At 40.9% G+C, this 20902-nt stretch overlaps 1 protein-coding gene across 2 annotated transcripts in view; it reads left to right on the top strand.

Moving 5' to 3' along the window:
• LOC138641967 (ATP-binding cassette sub-family B member 5-like) overlaps positions 1–20902 on the top strand; it is a 126214-nt gene that overhangs the window by 39199 nt on the left and 66113 nt on the right. Inside the window, exons 1-10 of one of the 2 annotated variants that reach the window (XM_069729812.1) lie at positions 3181–3205; positions 6417–6538; positions 8588–8645; positions 10089–10239; positions 11197–11239; positions 11330–11521; positions 11606–11777; positions 14098–14222; positions 14310–14484; positions 14579–14692. In XM_069729812.1, the coding sequence (XP_069585913.1) occupies positions 6450–6538; positions 8588–8645; positions 10089–10239; positions 11197–11239; positions 11330–11521; positions 11606–11777; positions 14098–14222; positions 14310–14484; positions 14579–14692 (1119 nt within the window). In that variant the 5' untranslated portion in view covers positions 3181–3205; positions 6417–6449. Of the gene's footprint in view, positions 1–3180; positions 3206–6416; positions 6539–8587; positions 8646–10088; positions 10240–11196; positions 11240–11329; positions 11522–11605; positions 11778–14097; positions 14223–14309; positions 14485–14578; positions 14693–20902 lie in introns of those variants that run through there. The other variant, XM_069729811.1, reaches the window with a different exon arrangement.

The following is a 20902-nucleotide window of genomic DNA, read 5'->3' as shown; positions in this document are numbered from 1 at the left end:
TGGGGTCCTCCTCCCTACCATCATGCTGCTGACAGGTTCCAGTATTACACTATTACTCTAATGGAAGCTTCAGTGCTTCTAACTGTTTGGGGCATATTTTACTAAAATCACTGTGTATCATATGGTTTTACCTTTCATTGCAATTACCTGAAACCTTTTTTTTACTGATTTTTTGTTCCCATATTTTTTTTTTTTTCATTTCATTTTCAATCTGCATATGGGGTGGGTACTGAAATTTGCACCATATTGTTGGTTTATAAGAACATCCTTAGGTTTCATGGTTATTTTGGGCATTAGTATATCAGATATCAGTTTTTCTGAAAAAATATTCTGATTATTTATATGCTCATTTGTTTGATTATGTCTGCCTGCAGCTAGCACTTTGGAGGAGCTCACTGACTGATCCTTACATGGACTGTCTAGTGGTTAATGTGTAACAATTGTTTGGCTCTTTTAATGTTTTTAACTTGCATCTTGTCCAATTTGTGTTGCAATTCTTTTTGTATAATAAAGTTTACATTTTATTCATTATTGTAGGTGATCTTGGCCAATCAGTACACACTACCTTCTTTTTTTAGGGTTGTTGTACCAACCTTCCAAGACATCTCTTGTTAATTTTAATCTTTCCTCCATGTCCAGGGAGGTTCTTGATGGTTCCATGCTTGGCAAACTTCTTAATAGGGTTACGCACTGTTGAAACTGGGATGCCAAGGTCTTTGGAGATGGCAGCTCAGGCAACACCTTTGTCTTCACTATTGTGACAAATAACAGGGCGTACCATGGGGCTTTTTAAACTGTGAAGTCATCATTCATTGGATAATTTATGTCACATGGGCACTGACAATTAATCACAGGAGATTCTCATGTGATTTACCACAGGAGAGTCAAATTGTGTTTCCATACTAAATTAATCTAAAAGGTGCCAGTACCAGTGTCACAGCAAGCTTTAGGTTTTTCTATTTTTCCCTCCCATTCTTTTTTGTTTTAAATTATTGTTTATCATTTGCTCTTATATTTAAAACGAGTGCTAAACACAAAAAACTGTTTCACTCAATTAATTTTTTTTTTCAGGAGATAATCCACATTAAGTACTTACACTTTATGGGTACCAATAACGATGAGCCGGACTATGTGGGTCTCTGGCGGTTTGCCGCAAAACTGGGGTGTGCTTTTACTCTGGCAAAAACGGTCATTTCATTGGGGCTTGTCCATCTAAACTAAACACCAGAAACCGTCAGAAAACTTCAGACCCCAGGTTGTGTGGAGGATTGCAACCTGGGCGTATGTATCTCCTCCGCAGATGTGTCACAGTTTATCATACGTTCAGAATGGTTATAGGTACAGAAACTGAGACAATATGTGTGCTACTAAATAGTGGGGCAGGAGGATGTTCGATTCACTCAGATCCATGGTCTCTCCTATAGTAAGCTGGTGAAGTCAATGTGATAGACTCAGCACTTCTTGGTCAGGGAACCTTTACGTAAATAGCCTATAAGGTGAACCTTTGTGTAGGGGCTCTTCACAGGTAGCTCCTTTCTTGTTACCTGCTGGAAGGCCTCCCTACTCCTCTTGTGTTGGGTCTTCCCAAGTTAACCATTCAAAATCCGGTCATAGACTGGCAGGCCAGAGAGATAATTAAGTGGAGTGATTTTTGCAAAAATAATTGCCTAGGTACTATTATGTCTCCCCAAATACATTTCATCTTTTCTGTCTGATTTTGAGGAGGTGTTCTCTGAAAATGGGTGTCAAGAACTGCCTCATAAGTGTGTGTATCAATGTCTTGTGAACTTGCTTCCGAGTGCAAAGTTGCCTAACACCAGGTTATACAATCTGTCAGGTCCTGAGAGAAAGGACATGAAAGGCTATATCTCTGAGAGTCTTGCCAAGGGACACATTAGAACCTCATCTTCACCTGTAGCAGAGGGAGTTCTTTTTTGTAAAAAAAAAAAGATGGAGGCCTGCCTCCATGTTTAAACTTCCGTTAGTTAAATCGGATCACTATCTGGGACCCATATCCTCTCCTACTCATTGCTGATTTATTCAATCAGATTATTTTGAGCAAAATGGTCTCCAAGTTGGATCTCAGGGGAGCCCATGATCTCATTAGGATAAAGGAGGGGGATGAGTGGAAGATGGCGCTTAACAACCCAGAAGGGCATTATGAAAATCTTGTTATGTCTTTTGGTTTGACTAATGTTTGTCTTACGCATTTTTACACTAGTATTTCTGTCCCAGGCCTCCTGGGTGACTGGGAGGGGACAGCTTAGAGTATGACAGGAGAGCAGAAAGGCATGTGATCCAAACCTTCTCACCATCAGAGGTACCTTTGGGAGCAGGGATAATTAGGGCCCCAGTCCTAGGGACAGTGCAGGGCCCTTTTCCCTAAACATGTACAGTCACAGCGTGACACTACAATTATGTAAAATTAAAAGGAATAATGAAAGAAGATTACTGATGTTATGAAAATTATTCAGAGCTTAGCAGAGGGGGTACTCCTTAGGAAAATTGACAAAACCCACAGCAAGCTGTTACTTCCAGGACTGACAAATGATCAAACCCAAATTTTGCTTTTTGTTAGATCAAGATTACCTGGTCATTACAGGAGGCTCTTACTTCAATGGAGGTTGAATGTGGGTTATTTCTCTCACTTTCCCAATTATTAATTAGTTTCTCTCTTCCCCAGTTATTATTAGTCCCATAAAGTGAGGGTGATGTGTCTCCTTAACAGAGATGTTTAATGATTTTAATTTTCTCTATTACAGAGTGCACTAGATAAAGCATACATTTTTGCTAAATGAAGGTATTTAGAAAAATTGATAATATTTAAATGTTCATTATTTATTTTATTTATATTATTACATTTCTCAGAAAACCCCTTTAAAGGGAAGTTTACAGCTGATACACGCTGTCCATGGATCAGGAAGAATGTATCAGCTTAAGGTTCTTTTTAAACAGAAGGTTTTTTTTCATCTTTTTATCTTTACCATGCAAAGATAACAGTTATACTGTCAAGTAATAGGATATGACCTCACTCAATCCTGAATGCATAGAAAGTTTTGAATGCTAATTGCACAATATCAGCCTTTACCCTCAGCATGTTTAATTATTACATTAGATAACTAGGGGATGACGCATCTCTTATTCTGCCTGTATATAAAGGAAAAAGTTGGTATCTGTCTCAGTCACTCCTCTTTCCTAGAATCAGGTCAGTATAGCGAATTTTTTTAACAGGATAAATCTCTTGGATATAATACATACTAACTATGATAACATCAGTCTTACAATAGTTGTAGTAGTTCAGATTGTACTATATGTGTTCATTCTATTATATGTTATTTAGGACCACTAAAAGGGACTATTATTTCATAAGGCTTCCGACATGACGGTAACAGGTCTGAGATTTTGATTTGGTGGGTTCCAAGGTCTGAGAGCCCCCACTGTTAACTTAGACAGGGTAAAGATTCTCTCAGGTGGCCTTCCACTTCTGATTGGCTCCGCTCAGCTCTTCATTGGCTTTGCTCAGCTCTGTATAGACAGATAAGATTCTTCTATGGGCTAAGAGACATAGGCCTCAATTCACCATTTGCGTTTTTTAAGTCACTTTTCTCTTGCGATATTGGTTGATAGGTTTTGTTCGTAAGTCTTCAAAATGGTTGATGAATTTTGCCAACTTCAAAAATCCTCTTTATTTTTGTCTTTAACCTTTTTGGTGATGTTTTTTTGTTTCAAAAAGTTGCACATTTCGCATAACGTTGAAAAAATTGCACCAATAAATCTGGTATACATAAAATCATCCAATGGGTACTGGAGCAAATTTTGCAACTTTTTGGAAAGTCGCAAATGATGAATCAGGCTAAAATATACAGAAAGCCTTAACCCCACCCACAGATGAATACATTAAAAAGTGACTTTATAAAAGGCACAAATTAAAAAATCAATATGTCGGAATTGAAAAACAGGGGAAAATATACAAAAAATATACAAACCTAATGAAAAAAACAGTTATGAATTTGCCCCATTCTGTCTGTACACCACTGAATTGCCACCGATCTGAGAAGCAGACATGTCACCATGACATGGCAAAAGTTTTATTAAATAATTCCTATTACAATATGAAGGATCATTTCCTCTTAATGACGGTTTCCCTTTAGTAATAATTACTAAACTAAAGTGTATCTGCTTTAGTAACAATTTTAATATTATAAAAATTGATGTTACTTTCAGTATTTTTTTGGCAAACAGAACTCCAAATTCTAATTATCTTCATAATCAAGTCCGAGTAAGGTGATTGTGGGACTGTAGTACTAACAGATTCCAAAACATGGGTCTACTCTACTTTTTGTATGACGGGATTGGGGGTAATTTTACAAAAATGTGTTAATCTGTCCATGAAAAAAATTAATTCAGCCATGGTCTTGGGTGGTTTGTTTGTCACTGAGTTCATTGTGCAGCAAAAACAACCTGCCAGCAAGATTTTTCATGGCAGTACAAAAATGTCAGTACAAAATAAGTATATAGTGGTAAAAAAAATAAAAAAAAATGTGTAAAAAAAAAATTTGAAGCTCCAAAAATTTTCATTCTTCTGCCTAGGAGGGCTTGTCTTTGCATGGTGAGCTATCCATATTATTTTGGAACATTTGCTTAGCAGTAATTTAAATTTGTTTGTGCTCTCTTGACTTTTTAAAATGTGGCAATATCAAATATGTCTATTTTGTTAACATTTTTAACATCTTTATTTTTACATTTCTGTTTTTATAACTTTTTTTGAGTCCACCTAGAGGACTTGAATCTGCTGTCAATTACAGTTTATAGTGAAAGTAATGCTGTCCTACGAAGGCCAGCCTGTCGCTTTGCCTCAAAAGTGTACCAATATAGTAATTCTGGGAGCCATTAGTAGGGTTCTGGCAATCCACGATCATATCATGGCAGGGAGATATGTGGATTCCCAAACAGAAGTCCTGTCAGGATTTCTGCACTTAAATGCTGCAATCAATAATTGAAAGCTGCATTAAAGTGGTTAAACAGCATTGATTGGTGCAAGCTTAATGTTATAAAATTCTGTGAATGCTCACTACACCCCTGGATGAATTCCTCTTGAGGTGTAGTTTCCAAAATGGCATCACTAGTGGCGGTTTCTGCTGTTTTGGAATGTCTCTGGAGCTCTTTAAACACAACATGGCATCAACAATCTAATTCAGCTAAAATTGTGCTACACAATTCAATCGGTGCTCCTTCCTTCCTGAGCTGTGTGCCCAAACCGTAGGGTTCCACCACAAATTTTGTGGTTCATTTTGACCTGTTTACCTTGTGAAAATGAAGAAATTAGGGCAAAATCAATATTATTATGGGAAAAATGTACAGTATTTTTTTCATTTTCAAGGCTCAACGTTATAAAATTCTGTAAAGCAGCTGTTTTAGGTACTCATCATACCGCTAGATTAGTTCCTTGAGGGGTGTAGTTTCCAAAGTGAGGTCACTTGTGGGGGGGGGGGTTCCACTGTTTAGGCACATCAGGGGCTCTGCAAACACAACATGGTGTCTGCTATTTATTCCAGCAATTTTTGTGCTCAAAAATTCAAATGGTGCTCCTTTCCTTCCAAACCTGCCATGTGTCCAAAAAGTAGTTTCCCACCACATATGGGTTATCTGTGTTCTCATGGGAAATTGCACAATAAGTTGTATGGCCCATTTTCTCCTGTTACCCTTGCGAAAATGAAAAATTTGTGGGTAAAGCAACATTTTTGTGGGAAAAAGTAACATTTTCATTTTTTCTTCCACATTGCTTTAATTCCTGTGAAGCACCTAAAGGCCTCATAAATGTTTTTGAACATGTTTTTAGCAGTTTGAGGTGTCCAGTTTTTAAAATGGTGTCAATTTGGGTATTCTCTGCCACATTGGCCCCTCAAAGTCTCTTCAAATGTGATGTGGTCTCTAAAAAAAATAGTTTTGTACATTTTGTTAGAAAAATTAAAAATTGCTGATCAACTTTTAATCCTTCTAACTTAGTAACAAAAAATATGTTTAAAAACTATGCTGATGTAAATTAGACATGTGGTTAATGTAAATTAATAATTTTTTAATTATCTTTTTTATTAACTATTTGGTTTAAGGGCATGACAGCCTTTATGCTGTGTGACTTCAGGCAAAGGAGCCATCATACTTAAGGAAGTATTGCCTTTCTAATATAGGCCTAATAATTATTTGAGGACGTTTTTGACATGAACTCATAAGACAAATTATAAAATTTGTAAGATCAGTTTCACCAGATCAGCCAAATTCCAATTATATAAATGTATAAAGTACTACTAACAGAGTTCTATAGTTTCATGATATCTTATTACTGACTTTTTAGCTATGATAATGCACAGACTAATGTGACTAATTCAAGATAACTCAATCTTCTCTATTCTGCATAGTGGTTTTCTTGGTTGTTTCGCTTAAGTGAAATCATGACGGACGCTAAAGACAATGACAAAAGGATGAATAATAACAATCCTAACACAGAAATCTTACTAGAAGAAACAAAAGACACCACCAGGTACAGTACAAAGAATTACAAGTATTACAAAAATTATTTTTATTTCTTCAAATTAAGATAAATAACGGCGCCGTTCTTCCCGGACACAGATTGGTCACAGACCAGTCCTGCTGGGGATTTAGCTGCCTCTACTGACGTGACAGGGAGTGACTTCTGACATCATTCTGATTGACAGCTAGCTCCCCCATTTAGGCAGGTGGGTCTGGCTGTCTATCAGACAGGGCCGGTTTTAGACAAAGTGGGGCCCTAGGCAAAAATTTAAAGTGGGGGCCCCAAATGATAACATTGCACTGTGGCCCCAATATTTAGGGGCCTTATATCGGCCAATGGGTCTGCCACTATTAGCTGTATGCAGGGTCACTGCTGGCACTTTGAAAAGCAGCTTTTGGCCATGTTCATAGGCAGAATTTTTGCAGCTTTTTCTTCTGCAAATAATAAGTTTACAGCAGTTTACAACACAAGCAAAAACTGAGATTTTCAGAAATCTCCTGCACACCCTTTTATTTTCCGTTGACTGAATTTCACAACTGCATCTCTCCAGACCGCAGCATGTCAATTTATCTTGCGCAGACATGAGTCTCCGCAAGAGAAATCTCACCCCTGCAATGTATAGGACGCAGGGATTCCACACGGTTCTATGAACACACGCGGAATCACCTGTGTTCAAAAGATGGCAGCACTTTGGACGCAGCACATGTCCACTGCATCCAAATGGCTGCCATTTCCGGATCCTCTGCACATACCCTAAAAAATGGGTGTTTTGAAAGCAGTGTTTTTACTGCCAAGAGAGCAGGCTTTGGCTGCAAAAAAAAAAAAATGCACCAAAAACGCTGATTTCTATGCACACCTGTACTATATATGTGTATGGTTTATCCTTATTATTTCATGTGGGAATTCATTTATTTCTATATAATAAATGCCCTGATTCAGCAGACAATATTCCTGTCTTGTGTCATCCAGACTGTAGTGACAGGACATCGCCCTATCAGATTACAAGCAATGATTTAGTGACTGGTCAGAGCCCATGCTGATCCCTGCTGTATGTGACCGTGAAACCTGATCCTACAGCAATCATCACAGAGCTCCGGGACCAAAGGAGTAAATCACAGCACTGAGGGGGTGTCAGGGGGAATTTGGGAGACACGTTCTGGGACTGCTGCTTCACTGCTGTACACCCTCTGGGCACTTCATACAGGGACTGCAGAGGCAGGGGGCCCCCTTTCTAGGTGGGGGCCCCAGGCGACTGCCTGGTCTGCCTGTGCCAAACGCCGGCCCTGCAATCAGAATAACGTCGGAAGTCCTGTTACATAAGGTTCACATTGCGTTAGTGGCAGTCTGCTAACAGAGTCCGTTACATAGCACCACTAACGCAACATAACGGATCCGTTAGCGCACCCATTAACCACAATGTAACTAACGCATCGCTAATGTATGCCATTTTTGGCATGCGTTAGCGATGTCCCGTTAGTTTCTGATGGACCTCGAATGCTGCATGCAGCGTTTTTGGGTCCGTTCTCGCTAGCGCAGATTGGGCATCTGCGCTAGCGGGATCACTAAACGCGATCCCTTTTTGTACATTGCGTTAGCGCATTCCGTTAGCGTATGCGCTAAACGGATTGCACTAACGCAATGTGAACCTAGCATATGAGTTCAATATCTTTCCATCTATCTCATATCTATATGTCTATCTAACTATCTATCTATCTACTCTCTATCTATCTATTATCTATCTATTTATCTATCTATCATATATCTAGATATCTGTCTATCCAATATCTATCTATCCGATATCTATCTATCTATCTATCTATCTATCTATCTATCTATCTATCCATCTATCTCATATCTATCTATCTCTATCTGTCTATCTATCTATCTCTCATATACAGTATGTCTATTTACCTATTAATCCATCTATCTATCCATATCTATCTATCTATCTATCTATCCATCCATCTATCTATTTATCTATCTATTATCTATCTATTTATCTATCTATCTATCTATCTATTTTAGCAAATAATAAATCACATAACGATTTCTTTCTAGTGATGATGGAGAAAAAAAATCAAAAGAAAAACCAAAGATGGTTGGGCCATTTGAAATTGTAAGTCAATTCACAAAGCAGATTTGTAAGGTTGCAGATTTCAGAGATTCGTTAATAGAACCATTCAATAGTTAAAGCTTGTCCTGTCCCACTGACCATGTTGTCCTATAGGCAATATTGTTTTAAAGCAGGAGGAATTGCGCAGATATTAGTTTTAAGAAAATATTAATTATAATTGTATTCCATTGATTTAAACACTGATTGACAGCTATCATTACAAGCACTATGCCTTATTCTCTCATTTATTTGTTGAGACCACCCACTGGACTCTTAACCCCAGTAAAAGTCACAACTTCAATGAGTAAAGTCTAGGGTCAATCTTTAGAATAAAATTACCATTTATCTGTTCATTTACAAAGTGGTTACAGTCTCGCAATGAGGACACAATGCTTTTTTAGTTATGTACATTATTAAGTACAGAGCTTGGCAATAATGCAACATATTAATGGCACAGAGCTTTGCAGTTACACTTTGGAGTTGGGCACAGAGCATAGTGGTCACCCACTGGCAATAGGAATGGGGCCATATAACTGATATATCGCTACCACAGTCACTAGCTTAGGTCACACTTTTAACTAAGGGCATTTTGAATTGTACTCACCCATGATACTGGCTACAACCACTTGCAATGTCTGGAGCACCGCTATACGCAGGTATAATAGTAACATCAGTCCACAGCAGATCCTTGGTACAGACAGTGGTTAAAAATCAACTCGTGGATTCTAGGATGGCAATTCCTCCTAGAAGACCAAACTCCAACCATGGATTCTCCTTCCTCCTCCAACCCAGGACAGTGTTTATCCAATTTAATATCCATAATGTCAGAAATGGCACAACTTAGCATAATATGGAAAAATGAAACACTAGTTACTTCAGTGGTGATCACTGTCCAAAGATACATTAATAGGAAGAAGATGACTCAGTAAGAATCTCTATCAAAGCATCCCCTTACCCGCATCCACAAGTCTCATACAAAAAATACAGCTATATCGATTCTTATGGTGGTCACACAGAAATTATTAGGGCACAGCACTAGCAAGTCTGACAGTATGAGCGTTCTTTCATATTGTGTTCTTCGCCACGCTCAGTAGTCCCATCGGGGTTTACATCCAAAGACACCCCCCTCCGCAAGATGGGATTCGGGTGTGCAGACAGGGCCATTGACTTTAATGGTGTCTACAGAGTCAACATCTGCTCTTCGCACAAAATTTTAGGATGTTTAGACCTACTGGAGGCGGACACCCGGACGCAGTCTTCTATGTCAGCATGTCCACCTCTATTAGGCATTAATATTGATAATGCAACAAAGATTCAAGTAATTAACATTTTTCAAATTTGAAAATTCTACAATATAACAATATAGCCTTATAGATGACAATACCGCTCTGCCACTCCACTATCTACAATTGTAAACTATTAAGTGTTTACTCTCTTCTTTGTTAGTTTCGATATGCGAATCGGCTGGATATTTTCTACATGATTACTGGATTTCTTGGAGCGGTTTTAAATGGCTTAAGCCATCCACTAATGCTCATTGTGTTTGGGGAAATGACAGACAGCCTTGTATGTCACAACTCATCAATCCAAAACACAAGTAAGAGCAATGCTATTTTATTATTATTATTATTTGTATATTGATATTTTCTGACATGTTATAGTTCAATGAGAACTGAATAAATCCATACCTGATAAAATAATGTTTATTTTCATATGATTAAATATGATCAATGTTTATTTTTTATCATAATGAGTGCCCATTGCCTCCTTAGTGATAACTGCCCTCCGATTGGGAGGTCGAGTATATGTAGTCAGGCACTCATCCTGCACATGCTCCGTAGTAAAATGAGATTTGTTGACCGGCTGTGCACAGAACTTTATGCAAGACTCTTGTAAAGTTAAAAAAAATTGGTTATATATGTACTGGACACATCTTAGTAAGTGTCATTATATACAGCACTGATCCCCTCTGCACATGTTCTGATTTCCATTGGTTTTTGCATGTATCTGGCCAGGGAAGGGGTCTCATTTCACTACGGCACATATGCAAGATGAGCAGAGATTAAAGAATGATGATTGACTGTGCTTGCTTGACCACCCGATCACAGTCTTTTTCATGAGTGTGCAAACAGGCACCATTATGTGCAAGGGGATGCAATCATTAAGATAAAAGTTAAGTCCCCCATACACTTTAAATTAATGTTGGCCAAATCCATCAAAATCGATGGGTTCAGCCCAATGTCTAATGTGTACAGAGGCCTCCAACAGATGATGTCAGGGGATATTTGGATCCAGAATGTCTGATGTCAGACTGCCGATCCTTTCTAAGAAATAAGACACTGTCAAAGAGTTGGACAAGATAGATGCCGGCTCAAAAATCAGCAGAACCATCGTCCTGCCATCAGGTATTTAAAGCGTACAGGGGGGCTTTAAACTGCTTTGTAAATAAGTAAACCCCAACAAGACTAACATTTATCCCTTATGTTCTCAGCAAAAAATCCCTTTAAGCTGTACTCAATACAATATAATACAACACAATTTCCCTTTTTCACAGCTGCATGTGATAGATTCAAACCTCTTCCTGAACAAATGTCAGAGTAAGTTTTTGGGAGTGTATTACTTCTAGCCGAACTTTGTCATGATGACACAATAATTATATCTAATATGGCATTACTCTGTTTCACCAGGTATGCCTTGTACTACGTGGCAATAGGAGCAGCTGTCCTGCTATGTGGCTATGGCCAAGTTTCTTTTTGGGTTCTAGCTGCAGCGAGACAGACGAGGAGGATGAGGAAGATGTTTTTTCATTCCGTTTTATCACAAGAAATGAGCTGGTTTGACGTTACGAAATCTGGAGAACTTAACACTCGCCTAACAGAGTAAGAGGACCATTGTTCTTAACTTGTCTTCTGAAAACAATTACATGAGTGCATGTATTAATTACTGCAATAATCGTTTTGTAGAGATGTCAACAAGATTAATGATGGAATAGGAGATAAAGTTGGCCATCTTGTACAGAACGTTTCATCTGCCGTAGGAGGACTACTAATTGGACTAATCAAAGGATGGCAACTTGGCCTGGTCATATTGGCTACAAGTCCCCTGGTGACAATTGCGACTGCAATTTGTTCTAAGGTAAAGCCTTCCTTTTATTTGAGTTACTAAAAAATAATGTGTTTAATATGTGACGTGGGTCTTGTACTGATGACTGGAACATATGCATTAAAGATCTTAAAAATGTTTAGCAATACATTAAAACTGCAATTTCTTTTCACTCAAATGTACAATTTGTATTGAGGATCTTCTTAAAAATGTTCAATGTTACATTAAAACTGTAAAAAAAAAAACCATTTGACTCAAATATATACGTTTTGTATGTAATGGACCATTAAACTTTTTTAAACATTTCTGAAAATTTCAACTAAAGAAGATATCCAAAACAATTTGAGAAGTTTGGTTAAAAAAAATGTAAAAATACCGGTAGGTCACAAAGTAATACAGCATCAATGTGAACCTACTTCAGGAATAATCATAATGCTAAATCAGAATCTGAAAAGTTATATGAAAGTGGAACTTGAGTGTTCAGGTGACTTTTCAGAATGAACTGTCTTCTGTATGCATGAGGTACAGCATGCTTTCTGTCCATTAAATGACTTATATCCTGTATTTTTAGCTATTTTTTCATCTGCACTTCAAGTCTCAGCAGTTTTGTGCTGTTCTGCTGCATCCATTTAACTCCTATAGATTTTTATAGTCAGCAGGTATAACTTGACCTTTCACTGGAGACAGAGTTGTAGACAGATTTGAGCATTTTTTGAGAATGAATGATTAGCTCAGGAAAAAAGAATGGATCATTAAGATGAAAAAAATCGCAATTTTTCTCTAATAAGATAAATTACAAAGTATGGATTCATTTTAAGTGTCAAAAAGTAGCAAAGAAAATTCACCAGATTTCTCGTGCAAATTGCTCCGAAAAGTTGTAAAGTTTTTGCACAACTTAAAGTTGCACAAAAATTATGCAACTTTTGGCAAATCAATAGAATTTGACTCCTACTCACTGGTCTGCATGTATTGGGGTCTTAGAACTTATCCTAAATGAAAAAACAAGTACGGTACATGCTAATGTTGCCCTGAGTAAGTCTGAATTGCAATTTAACATGTTTTACTTGACTGGGGATGACACATACTATAGACAATACAGAACTATTTCTGGAGGCAAATTCTCGGAAGTTCTTGGATGCTGCCGGAACACAGCAAATCTGTCATTTTTATAGTGGCCACAGCCAAATACTACAGATAGAGTAAATCATCACAGAATGTTGAGAGTCTTGAGTGTAGACTCTACTCAAGTGAATGGTGAACCAATAGAGAAGAAAAAGCACCAGAAGAACCAAATTCATATAAAAGTAACAATTTTATTAGCTCAAACAGTACAAAACAAATAATAAATAGAGATCACAGGGAGGTGACAACGAACTCACCAAAATAAGGTGGCAAGGCAGTACCCAACAAGCAATCAATAGTTAACATAAACTGCTAATCAGCTCAAAAAAGTGCCAGTGCATTGTGCAAGAATTTCATAGGAATATATATATGTACCAAATGTAGAAGATGCAGAAACACCATAAAGTCACATCACCAGGTTGCAAAAGCATAACCTATAAATAACAGGAGAGCATGACCCAAATAATAGTAGTAAATATAGTTACCTGAGGGACCGCGGTGCCACCCACCCCAACGCGCGTTTCGGCGCCGTGCCTTCTTCCGGGGGTATAATGAATGGTGGTTATGGACACTATAGTTTTGATGGTGCTGCTGTATTCTGGCAACACCCGAAAATTTTGGGTCACCACCAGAGTTAGTAACAGCTGATTGGCAGGTGTGCCACGTGTAACACCCCACTGATCATATACTCATGGCCTATTCCTAAGGATAGACAATCAATAAAAAAAAGTAGCGGCCAACCTCAAAGCAAAAGGTGGCTACTTTGAAGAACCTAGAATATAAGACATATTTTCAGTGGTTTCACACTTTTTTGTTAAGTATATAATTCCACATGTGTTAAGTCATAGTTTTGATGCCTTCAGTGTGAATTTACAATTATCATAGTCATGAAAATATCGAAAAATCTTTAAATGAGAAGGTGTGTCCAAACTTTTGGTCTGTACTGTAAGTATTATAGGTTCTCCTTTCTAAATTGCTGTCCGCTTGTTATTGACGCCTTCCACACTTTTTTGGTGTGTCTAAAATGTTGGTCTGTACTGTATGTCAGCAGATGTCATAAAATCATTCCCCAACACATTTGTTAAAATAAAAATAAAGTGGATAACTCCTTTAAATTTTGCACCCTGTATCCCAGTTTTGTTTATTATCAGGGATGTGAAGCTGTTGGTTAATGCTTGTTCAGTATGTAATATGGAATATAATTGCAATAATAATTTTATCACAATTTTAGTTGACGGTGCAACTGACAAGTAAGGAGCTGTCAGCATATGCAAAAGCAGGATCTGTAGCCGATGAGGTCCTTTCTTCAATACGAACTGTGGCCGCATTTGGAGGACAGGAGAAAGAATTACAAAGGTACAGATGTCATGTAGGGTCAAGTATAGAAAACATTTCACGTACGAAAGTAATATATTATTTAAATACTTTATTCTCATATTTTAGATACACAAAAAATTTGGGAGAAGCCAAAAAAATTGGAATAAAAAAGGCCATTGCCTCTCAGATGTCTGTTGGTTTTATGTACTTTATGATTTATGCCTCATATGCACTTGGATTTTGGTATGGCTCAGTCTTAATATTAGGAGATTACGGATATACCATTGGAAATGTTCTTGTGGTGAGTTTTGCAAAATGAATATTATGATCATTTTATAACAAATCTCAGCATTCTGTGATGATTTACAAAGTGTATTTTCATTTTTTCCTTTCAGGTCTTATTCAGTGTTATCCTCAGCAGTTACTGCGTTGGTCAGGCTGCTTCCCATCTTGAAGCTTTCTCAGTGGCCAGAGGAGCTGCATATAACATATTCCATACTATTGACCAGGTAAAGCATTGGGTATACATTTTAATTTGTCTGATCTAGGCTTTAATTCTAAAAGAAATGCTATTAAAGGGGTTGTCTCCAGTCACTCAATGTGAATGCAGACTTCAAAATCCTTACGGCACACCACACTATGTCGGGATTCTCCTTTGTTGCTGCCAAAAGCAGGTGATCACTAGTGTTGAGCGATACCTACCGATATACGGAAATATCGGATCGGATTGGATCGGACCGATACCCCAAAAATATCAGAAATCGCTGATTCCGAAACCGGAAACCAATGCAAGTCAATGGGGCACAAATATCGGAATAAAAATAAACCCTTTCTTTTCCTTGTAGGTTAATTGTACATGAAGGAAAACAACTAAGAATAATGTAGAATGTATTGGGGGAGGTGGAGGAGACATTAAAGGCATAGAGGTTTAGCCCAATCAAATGGAATAGCGGGAATTAATTTTTTTTTTAAGACGTTCGGAGTTACAAAGATATTGACTATGTTAAGCTTTTTTATATTTTCTCAGATATTTGTTTCACTACTTCCATGCTCTTCACCTTCTTTTTTACTTCTCCCACACCTTCTCCTTCATCATCCTCAGCAACAGCATCTTTTTCATCAACTTCTTCTTCACCTTATTCATCTTCTTCTTCACCTTCTTCCTATTCTTTTTTTTACATTCTTCATATTCTTCTTATTCAACTATTCTTCTTCATATTCTACTTCTTCACCTTCTTCATATTCTTCTTCTTCATCATATTCTTATTTGTGACAAACATTCCTGTAGTTATCTACAAAAGTTTGAAGATTACACCTTCCGTTCTGCCTGCTGTCACAAAAGATTTGTCCGCGTTCAGTTTTGCCTGCAGCAGCAGGTATTTTCCAGGGGCACCAAGAGGAGAAATAGACTCACCCCCACTCACCATAGACTCACCATACACTGCTTAGTCTTCTTCTGCTTATAATTTAGATAATATCTTTTGCTCTGATTTTTAACTTTTGTTCTGCAGCTTCTTGTTCTTCTGCTTCTTGGTCTTCTGTCTCTTGTTCTTCTGTATCTTGGTGGTTGTCTTCTTGTTCTTTGTCCTCTTGGTCATCTTCTTCAGGGTCATTTTCTTGGTCTTCATCCGGGTGGTCTTCAGGGTCGTCATCTCCAGGGTCATCGTTTTCGGGGTCGTCGTCTCCTTCGGGGTGGTCTTCAGGGTCGTCGTTTTCAGGGTCATCGTCTTCTTCAGGGTGGTCTTCAGGGTCGTAGCCTTTAGGCTATGTTCACACTTTGCGGATTTTGCTGCGGATCCGCAGCAGATTTGACCTCTGCGGATCTGCAGCAGTTTCCCATGGGTTTACAGTACAATGTAAACCTATGGGAAACAAAAAACACTGTGCACATGCTGCGGAAAAAAACGCGCGGAAACGCAGCGGATTACATTCCACAGCATGTCACTTCTTTTCTGCGGATTTTCACCTGCTCCGATAGGAAACTGCAGATGAAAATTCGCAGAAGAAACCGCAGTAAAAACCACGATAATTCCGCAGTAAAAACCGCGACGGGTTTTCACTGCGGATTTTGGAATTCTGCTGCGGAAAAATCCGCAGTGGAATCCACAAAGTGTGAACTTAGCCTTAGGGTCGTCGTCAGGGATAACCAGAGTGATTACCAAAAACCATTTCAAAAAGCTTGAACTTGGAAATGTAGCAGAAGGTACAAGAAGGCTGAGGAACTGCCGAGAACCAGCTGACGGTACTGGAACACGGATGGGTAGCCGAAGGTATAAGAGCCAATGGAACTACCGAGGACCAGCTGATGGTACTGGAACCTGGTTACTAAGCAGGAGGTACCCGTGCCAGAAAGCACTACCAAGGACCAGCAGACGTTGGTGGAACTCGGATACAGAGAAGGAGGCACCTAAGCCAAAGGCTCTGCCTGGAACCAGCTGACGTTACTGGAACCCAGGGGGACATATACAAGATTGACTTCCAAAGAACCAGCTAAAGGTAGTGGAACTCAGATAGGCAGCAGAAGGCACCCATGAAAAAAAAAGTTGCAAGGCCGCGAGCTGGCCGGAGTTTCCGAAACCCACAGTCATTGCCAGATCCCGCAGCCCACATAGGAAGCACCTAAACTGCAGGCACCATAGAGTTGGCTAACCCGACCGCAACCCGACAGGACAACATATTGGAGGCAAAGTGACGTTGACAGTACCCGGAAACAGCTGACATGCTGGAACCAGGCTGGGTAGGAGGGAGTACCCGTGCCAAAGACACTGCTGGGAAACAGCTGGGTAAGTACTGGAAACAGAGTGGAGGCAGAGGCCTAATTGCAGCAAGTTTAAAATCTGTTGTAGTTGACAGGACAACGTATTGGAGGCAAAGTGACATTGACACTACCCGGAAACAGCTGACGTGCTGGAACCAGGCTGGGTAGGAGGGAGTACCCGTGCCAAAGACACTGCTGGGAAACAGCAGGGTAAATACTGGAAACAGAGTGGATGCAGAGGCCTAATTGCAGCAAGTTTAAAATCTGTTGTAGTGTGAATGTGGACAGAGCAGGAGAAATTACCGGACACACAGCAGGGGATCAGCTGACGTTACTAAACCCCAATAACACTGGAGCATGTGTTGACTGTGCAGATGGCACTTCTGAGCATCAACTGGCAGTGTTGGAGCCCAGGGTAAATACTAGAAACAGAGTGGAGGCAGAGGCGTAATTGGAGCAAGTTTAAAATCTGTAGTAGTGTGAGTGTGGACGGAGCAGGAGAAATTGACGGACACACAGCAGGGGATCAGCTGACGTTACTGAAGCCCAATAACACTGGAGCATGTTTTGACTGTGCAGATGGCACTTCTGAGCAGCAACTGGCAGTGTTGGAGCCCAGGGATTACAGGAGAAACAGAGTGGAGCCAGAGGCCTAATTGGAGCAAGTTTAATATCTGTAGTAGTGTCAGTGTGGACAGAGCAGGAGAAATTGCTGGACACACAGCAGGGGATCAGCTGACGTTACTGAACCCCATTAACACTGGAGCATGTGTTGACTGTGCACACAGCACTTCTGAGCAGCAACTGGCACTGTTGGAGCCCAGGGATTACAGTTCAGGTGGTAGAAACATGAACACAATGGGAGACCTGGATACTGTTGCCAACCAATTATTTAATCTGGAAGAGGACTGGCAAATTCCTGCAAGATTCAGGCCTTGTTAATTTTCAGAAAAGTATGCCGGTTAATGTTATCAGAGGATAGTTGCATGCTACGGTCTGTTAGTACACCTGTGGCACTAAAGACGCGTTCTGATAATACACTAGCAGCAGGGTAAGCCAGCACCTCAAATGCATACTGGCTAAGCTCTGGCCATGTATCCAGGTTAGAGACCCAAAACTTGAAGAGGGAAGAGCCGTGTGGGAGAACACTGAGAGGGCAAGACATGTAGTCTGTCACCATTTGACGGAAACATTGCCTCCTGCTGACTGGAGCCATCTGTGATGGTGTAGACATTTGAGGCGGGGACACAAAACTTTGCCACATTTGGGCCATGCTGGTCTTGCCTTGTGCTGAGGTGCTGCTTCTGCTCCCTCTTTGTGCAGAGCTTCCTCCACTGCCTCGACGCACTGAGCTGCTTTGTAAGGCACTAGCAGCACTGCTCTTGGGTGGAATGGAGAACATGATGGAATGCACCAGTGAGTCTTGGTACTCCCGCATTTTACGCTCCCGGTTCAACGGTGTTATGAGGCTTTGTAAGTTGTCCCGGTAGCGAGGATCTAGAAGGGTGTACACCTAATAATCAGCCGTGTTGAGAATGTGGGCGATGCGGCGGTAGTTTCTCAGGCACCGCAGCATGAAATCAACCATGTGCTGCAGACTGCCAACTGGCCAAGAAACGCTGTCCCTTGCTTGAGGGGTCCTCTCTGCCTGCTCTGCATCACCCCACCCTCGCTCTACATACTGACTACTAGAGCATTGTGTACCTCCCTCCTCTGGACAGATGTCTTCCTCCTCCATTGACTCCTCCTCATCCTCCTCATAAAGTGTCCCCTGCCTAGGCCTTTGTGAGGAACCATGTTGCACAGACTGTCCTGAAGAAGATGAAATTTGTGACTCCTCATCCTCCACCTCTTCCACAACCTCCTCCCTTAGTGCTTGCAGTGTTTTTTCAAGCAAGCAGATAAGGGGGATAGTCATGCTGACTAGTGCATCATCTGCACTCACCATCCACATGGGAATCATCGATGGCATGCAAAACGTGGCAGATGTCCTTCATAGAGGCCCACTCAGTGGTGGTGCAGTGTGAACGGCACGCCGTGCGACTTGTTTGCGCCTGATGCAGCTGGTACTCCATTACTGCTGCCTGCTGCTCACACAACCTCTCCAACGTATGTAACATTGAATTCCACCTGGTGGGTAGGTCACATATGATGCGATGTTCCGGAAGGCGGAATCGGCGCTGCAGAGCTGCAATGCGCGATCTTGCCATGCTGGAACACCGCAAGTGAGCGCACTCCATGCGGACCCTGTGCAGCAGTGCATCAAGATCCGGATAGTCCCTCAAAAAACTCTGCACGGCCAAGTTGAGCACATGTGCCAGACATGGGATGTGAGTGAGGTTGCCTAGGCCTAGAGCTGCCACCAGACTTCAGCCATTGTCAGACAGTACCATGCCTGGCTGGAGATTTGCTGGCACAAATCACACGTCGCTCTCCTGCTTGATGGCATTCCAGAGCTCCTGCGCTGTGTGGCTTCGATTCCCCAAAGAAATTAATTTCAATATGGCCTGTTGACGCTTGGCCACGGCTGTGCTCATATCGGTCGTAACAGGTAAGCAGTCACGGGTCCATGTGGAGGTAGACTGTGACGGCTCCTGCAGCGCTGATTCAGAGGAACTGGAGTATGAGGAGGAGTCAGTGTGTACAGACTGGATTCCTGCAATCCTTGGAGTTGGCAGAACATGTACAGCGCCACTCTCAAGGTCTGTACCCGGCTCCACAACATTTACCCAAATGGGCAGTGAGGAAAAGATATCATCCCTGTCCATGGTTACTGGTCCACACATCGGTGGTCAGGTGGACATTGCTACTGATGGCATTTAGTAGTGCATGTTTAATTTTTCCCTCCACATGCTTTTGCAGGGCAGGGACAGCTTGCCTGCTGAAATAAAAGCGGCTGGGCACGTTGTATTGTGGGACTGCCAATGCCATGAAGTTATGGAAGGTGTCAGTCTCCACCAGCCTGAATGAGAGCATTTCAGGGGACAGTAGTTTTGCAATGCCAGCATTCAGAGCCTGTGCTCGGGGGTGGTTTGCCGAGTATGGGCGCCTTTTCTCCCATGCCTGTGCTACCGATGGCTGTAGACTGGCCTGGGAGTGTGAGGATGACAGGGAACATGGTGCTGTGGGTGGAATGACACTGTGTCTGTACAATGGTGCCAGAGGTTCTTCCATGGTGATCCTGTGAGGAAGCCGAACCAGCTGTGTGTGAGCTGGAGGAAGAGGCTACAACACGAGCTGAAGAGGTGTTAGGTGGCACTGTAGGTTGGCCTAGGTTTTCAGTGTGTCTTTGTAACTCCACCACATGCTTGGTCCGCACATGTTTCCACATATTTGTGGTATTGAGGTTGCTGACACTTTTCCCTCTTTTCACTCTCTGATTACACAGCATTGCATTTGACAAAGCAAATGTCATCTGCAACTGTGTCAAAAAAGAACCAGGCACTACAAGTCTTGAGAGCACCTGTTTTGGGTTTTGGAAGAGGCATGCTCCTAATGGGTGCTGAAGTGGAGAATACAGGCAACAGAGTCTGCCCCCTCCCTCTCCCTCCTTTTTTGGCCGTCCGCGGAATCTCTTCCTCAGAGCTGCTCCCACCACCTTCCTGTACCTCACGCCATGATGGGTCAAGGACCTCATCATCTACACTACCCTCTTCAAACGACTGCTTCTCCTGGGTAGTCTCAACAGCACAGTACGCACCAGAAAGTGGCACCTGAGTCTCATCATCAGATGCGTACTGAGGTGTGCTTACCGTAGGCACTTGCTCACCCACCTCTTCAGATTCAGAGAGACAAAGGTGTTGTGCATCACTGCATACTACGTCTTCTTCAGATTCTGGAATGCTGCTTGGCTGGCCCCCTCTTTCCAAGCCAACAGATTCAGAGAACAGAAGTAGAGATGGCTCCTGTCCAGGGCTCTCTGACTGCCTGGGCAATTTGGTAGGTGGTGAAGAGACAGATG

The sequence above is a fragment of the Ranitomeya imitator genome, chromosome 6 (genome assembly GCF_032444005.1).
Source record: "Ranitomeya imitator isolate aRanImi1 chromosome 6, aRanImi1.pri, whole genome shotgun sequence".
Lineage (NCBI taxonomy): Eukaryota > Metazoa > Chordata > Amphibia > Anura > Dendrobatidae > Ranitomeya > Ranitomeya imitator.
Note: the sequence above shows the minus strand (reverse complement) of the source record. Positions and strands in the feature narration are given on the sequence as shown.